Raw genomic sequence first — 6,000 nt, forward strand, 5'->3', positions numbered from 1 at the left:
AGGGGAAAGAGGTATCTCCCACGAGAAAAAAACCCAACCAAGTGGCCAAGAAGTCAGACTCCAATCACTCAGTTAGGCAAAGCAAAGGGTTACCTGGCAAAGACTTATTGCTGATATTTGAAAGGAGAGACTACAGAGTCTCAGCATTGCAAGCCATGAATAGAGAAGAAAGGGCTTTAACTTCATCCATCTCTACATGGATCCTTCTGAACCATTCCAAGTGTTAGGCAACCAGCGTGATTCAAAGCTGGCAGCTAATCACAGGCCTTGATATCCCAGGACTGAGGAACAGCCTCAGCATCACATCAGTCTGAGCATCTGAGATGTCTGGCTGCCTCAAGGGACATAAGAAGGTCCACAAGAGAGACCTGTAGCCAATGTGACCAACCAGAAGGACTATGGTAGCAAAGAAAACCACTTTAAGACCACACAGAATTACTTCTATTCAAGATTGATGGAAATGTTCAGGGAAGAAATACAATTCTTGATTGCTACTGCTCTTAATAGCAGTGTTGCACTGAAGCCCTACCCAAAGTGGGGGCCACTGAGCTGCATGTGGTAGACACTGACGAGGAGAATTTTGCAGTGTAAATTATGGGATTTTCCCATCATTCAGCTTTAATCACTTGTCCCTTCCCTCTTGGAATCAGCCCAGGCTCTTCTTCTAACTGTGTATCTCAACCTTTTGAGTTGTATACAGCAAATCAGTGCAGGGCAGGGAAACTAAGAATGTGCTTGTGCTGGTTATATTCATTTTCCTGGAAAATGTGAACAACTGAATTAAAAACATTCTTTGGAGACGATCCCTGCCTCTCTGGGGTGGACAGAGGAGATTACTTCATTGGGGCTGTTCTCCTTCCGATTTGTCTGAGTCTCAGGCCACACAAACTATATATTTTTTCAGTGTGCTGAGGTCTGCTGGGATGCTGGCATTTCCTCCTCCTCATTTACATGGTCTTCCCATAACCCAGCACTGAGACAAGCTGAACTGCACAAGGACTCCCTGCCAACGCCACTTGGGGCTTGCTTACAGAAGACCTCTGGAGAGCGATGGGAGGTGCTCCCTGCCCTTCTCCTCTGCCTATGAAAGGGCTGAGTGTGCTACTTCTGCAGCACTGAGTGTTCCCGCCAGCCCATAAATCAAGTGACCAAACTCCATCCCAATCTCTGATCCGCTGCAGAAAAGCCCCATGCTCTGCCCTTACAGCACACGCAGGGCGAAGAGCTATATTTCATCAACCAAAGCCTTAATATCAGAGGAGAGTCGTTACCTCCTGGAAAAAAAAAGTGTAGCCAGAGTCTTACTGGTTCTGCAGCTTGGTTTCCCCATGTTTACACCAAATGACTTGTTGAACTTCATTATATACAAAGTATTTCCATAGATCAGAGGCAGGGAGACCTGTGCAGCTAACATAAAATAAATTACCACCCTGTGATAAATGGTTCTATTAGCAATCCAGATTGTTAAACTCAGATACAACAGGATGAAGGGAGCACTGCCCCATTCATTCTCCCTGCGGCAGATACTGAGTTGTAAATAGGTTATTTTGTGTGTAAATAACACATTAAAACTCAGCATTAGCCGTGTCTTTTGATAGAGAGGAAATTGTTCCAAATAAATAATCTCGGACAGGAATGTAAAATAAGCCAGATTTAATAGTGCATGCCTGCTGCAGCCGTGTTAAACATGACTAAAATGATAAACCCCAGAATATACTAATAGTAAACTATGCTCTGACATCAAAGTAATGAGGCTGTATTTTTACCCAGCTTTAGAAATGCTAAAATTAGTCTTGACAGAGCCAGACATCAGAAAAATGTTTCAAACATAAACACCATCAATTTGGGAACTTGGTGTTTGTGTCATGCAGAGGGTGGGATGGAGAGGGAAAGGTGCATTCTGGGCCTTGTTAAAGTCAGGCAGTTAGCATTTAGGAGAATTTGTATTTAATTTTTATTACAAGATGAGAAACCCATCTTCCTAAATATCTCTGCCTTTGAAAGAGTGGCTCGTTTAAATTTCTCCACCAGCCACATGCTGCCAAGACAGAGGATGTTGCAGTGCTAACCTGGGGGACACAACCCAGCCTCATGTGGTTCTCCAAATCCTCTCCAGAGAGCCGGTAGCTCCTACATACTATCGTTTAAACCATTTTCCATCTCTACCACATAAACACGTGTGCACCTACTGAAACAGAAGAGAGGAGCTTTGGCTCCTTGGCCAGCGTGATTTATGGAAAAGTAGAAAATTAAGAGAGACATCCCTGATGCCATTTCTGTGAGTTACCATAAACAAATAAAAATTACACAGAAGCTCTCTAAAATGGCAGCTATAGTAGGCTAAAGATACGAGATGCAGATGGTTAGTACGACAAGGACTGCTCTCCACTGACAGCATCAACACCACCAACCTCTTTTCCTACAGCTGTGACTTAATTTGTTCAGGGCTGGAAACCTCTGGGATAAATATCCAAAGCGAGGGAACTAGAAAGGGAGACCGGACGTACTATTATTACCTTGTAGCATAGTCTAAATCATAAAATAGCTATTCTTCAATTGTTTAACTAATACTCAGTTTATTGCTTCAATTACCTTAATTATAAATAAAACCTTATGAATCTATTCATTTCTACAAGGGAAAAACAAAAACCTTATGATCCGAGAAACACGCTGTGTTGGCACTCCATCTGTGTGACTCAGTAGGATAAAGGAGAAGAAATGTGTTGCAAATTACATTCTTTTGGCTCTGGAGAGCAGCTTGGTGATCTGCAGCACTAGCTGAGCCTCACTGCCACTTTCTCACATGCTAGTACAAAGAGTAAAACCTCTACAATAAATAAAATCAAGAGTTTGTCTTGAATGAGAATAAAGACTTGTTCTTATGGCCCCAAAGCAGGGTGGGGAGCTCAGAGGCCCTCCCTGCCTTTAAAGCTGTTCCCCTCCTCAAGCTGAACATAGTAATTAATCTCCATGCCTCGTTGACTTTCTTCTGTAAGAATATGAGCATAAATATGTATATTTCTGGCCTGTTATGAGTAATTACACTAGTTTAGTGAAGCAAATGTTATATTAGCATGAACACCACGTAAGTGCGGCCTCATCGCTACCCAGCCTTTTTGTTATCATCTGCTAAATCACACCTTGCAATTAACTGAAGTTATAAGACGACTTTGTATTAATTTTTGTGCTTCTAAGCACATGCACCGCGCTGCTCCCTTTCAGGAGCACGTATTATGTCTAGCCAGAATTCAAAGGGAAACCCTCCAAACAACAAGAGCACGTGCATCACCCGCAGAGTCCCGAGGCTGGCGTCTGATCACACCCTACTTCCCTGCTAGCCATTTTAGGTCATTTATGAGCACTTCTTTTCACAGCGTGACATAGATTTCGCTCTTTACATCTCATTACACAATGCTTTCATCATGATTCTCCTGACATCTTCAAACAATCCTCCACTTCTCTGCTTCCTCTTAATAAAAGGAGAGATATGGAGCCTGTAAATCATTCTTTCCAAAGGTGAAAGCACACTGCTAACAGGACATATAATACTGGATGCTTAAAATCCAATCAAGTCTCTGGGGGTGCCAAATGGGCCAATGGGCACTCCACCTCGGGGCATCCCTGTTTCCAGCACATCTCTGGAAAGGCAGCAACTGCTTCCTCAGTGCAGGCACTCACAGGGAAGTGCCAAGTGGGGAGAAGGTGTTTGGTCATAACAGCCTATTTGTGGGTTTTGAATTTTAGCATGTTTAGACTTTGTTGGCACCAACTGGCCCTTCAGATCTGCTAGCCACTGAGAGGAAGTTGCAAGTGGGCTGCCTCAGTGGTTCCTACAGCCTGTCCTTCTTCAAAAGGGATCAAAGTCTGCTGGGGCCAGGGGGTGTGGGGTGTGTGACAACCTTCTGCATGTTGCTGTCTCTGCCTTCCCTCTACTTCTGCCACTCAACAAGCCTTCCTTTCTGCCACTTTGCATAGTGCTCACAGGACAGTGCCTCAGACCCATGCTACAGCATGAAATTCTGTTTCCCTCCAAGCAACTCTGTGTAAATGATTGGGGTTTTTTTTAGAAAAACTTCCCTTTTTCTAACAAAAGCTAAGAAAGCTTATCAAGTGCATTAATTATTCTGCTAGATTATAATCTAACCACTGCTACCTTATTCTGAGTCTTCATGGGTCAAGGTGGAAACAAAAACCGAGTAATAAAGGTTTTGAAAAGGAAGGATGGATAAAACAGATTTAAGCAATTTGGGCTGTGAACTATCTTCAGAACTCAGCCAACAGAAAACACAAACTCTCCAGCCAAACTGTGTAAGAAACAGAGCAGCCCGCAGCGGGGTTGTGCTGCTCTCCTGGGGTGACAAGAAGCCACCCTGCAGTGCAGGAAGGGGAGGGGAAGGGTTCATTTTGAGGTGTAGGCTCTGGCTAGCAGTGAGGTATATTTTAAAGAGGAAAAAAAAGAAGCTGCCTGCAGAGTTTACACAGCTGGGATGTCTCTTGTCAGATCTGTGGTGGTACAACCGACCCCTTCTAAGTTTGTCCCCTTATGCCCCATCCCAAAAGGACTCCCAGTTCCAGTCCCCAGCACAGTCAACGTGGTGCCTCCCACATGGCGGGCACAGCCTCGCCCACAGCTGGAGCCACCCTGAAGGGCCCTGCTGCCAATTTGGAGATCCACCAGCACATACGTGCCAGGGAGGGATGGGTGTTTCTGGGGCTGCGTTTTGCCTGCTGTAGTGGGCAAGAGGAAAGGGGAGCAACATGCCTGCACATTCCCCCGCACACAAGTGTTACACCTGCCGAAAACAACCCCACATCCACAGGTACTCATGACAGCTTCCCAATGGACTTCAACACCAGCGGGATCCAAATCCTGCCAAAACACTGACAGAAGAAGGAATCGGGCCTGGAGTACTCCTGACGCTAACAGGAATGGCGCACATAGGGGTGTTTCTTTGTGAACCTTCTTGTGCTGGGGCCGGACAATCCCACATTCCTCCCCAACCATGAAATCCCAGCAGCAGTGCTGAAAACCAGTGCAGTCTGTTTAACTCATTAGCAGGATCACAGCTGGCACAACACCCCCTCCACCACCACCACAACAACAGGGCGCTCCCCAGCTCCAGCCAGCCTCACCAGCCACCTTTTATCTCCTCTGTGGAGTAGTGGCAGGCACCATGCTTCCTACAACGTGCAGTACTGGTCAGCCAGTGGCAAGCAGTGATGGGATGCCTCAACTCTGCAACAGCCTCAACTCTCCAACAGCCACCTCTCACCGCCTGTCCTCTCCCTCACCCCAGCCCAGTTTGCTGGGAGCTGCCCTGGCTCATCACCGTGCAGTGACGTTCGGATGCCACGCGGTAACACACCTTCCCGGTCCTGTGACCTCCGATGGCCGAGAATCCCAATAAACTCAGCATGTTCACAGGAGGACAGATGCTACCGTACTTATTAAATTCTTACAGTCTAATGAAAAACACCCCTGCTGCTTTCAAATTGTGGAAAACATAAAGTACCTCCTTGTGCCACTGCTGCTCCTGCAGCTGCTAAAGGAGTGGGTTTCTTCCCCGTCTCCGTAAAGCCATTCCCCTCCAGAACAGCACCTTTCCCTTCTTTCTTTCCACCAGCAGTTGAAGCAGAAGTTTCCATCTTAGACGTGCATCTTCCAGCTCAGCAACCCTACAGGACATAAAACAAAACCAGATTCTAGTCACCACTCATAAAACAGGCGTAATCAGCTCCACAAGGGAGCCGCCAATGGCTCGGCAGAGCTCAAAATTAAATGGGGAGCCGCAAAGGTTTCCTGGGTTTCTAACTATAGCAGAACCACCAATACAGCAGCCACAGGCAAAAAGGGCACAAGCCTGCAAAGGAATGGGAATTCTCACATCTCCCTGGCTTCAGGCAGGCAAAGACCTAAAATCATCAGGACCAAAATACATTTTTTCCTTGCTTAAACTTGGGCTACTCAATCAGGCTTACGGGTCCAAAGGGCTCGCCGGG

General features: G+C 46.1%; 1 protein-coding gene across 2 annotated transcripts in view; it reads right to left on the reverse strand.

Moving 5' to 3' along the window:
• The window catches only part of GLI2 (GLI family zinc finger 2), a gene marked incomplete at its 5' end in the record, with an annotated part of 140,176 nt that extends 134,530 nt beyond the window's left edge, over nucleotides 1–5,646 (reverse strand). The window contains one exon of one of the 2 annotated variants that reach the window (XM_084265743.1): nucleotides 5,601–5,646. In XM_084265743.1, coding sequence (XP_084121869.1) covers nucleotides 5,601–5,646 — 46 coding nt within the window. Of the gene's footprint in view, nucleotides 1–5,513 lie in introns of both variants that reach the window. The other variant, XM_084265742.1, reaches the window with a different exon arrangement.
• Between the last annotated feature and the right edge of the window lie 354 nt (nucleotides 5,647–6,000).

Source organism: Gallinula chloropus (genome assembly GCF_964237585.1).
Source record: "Gallinula chloropus genome assembly, chromosome: 5".
Classification (NCBI taxonomy): Eukaryota; Metazoa; Chordata; class Aves; order Gruiformes; family Rallidae; genus Gallinula; species Gallinula chloropus.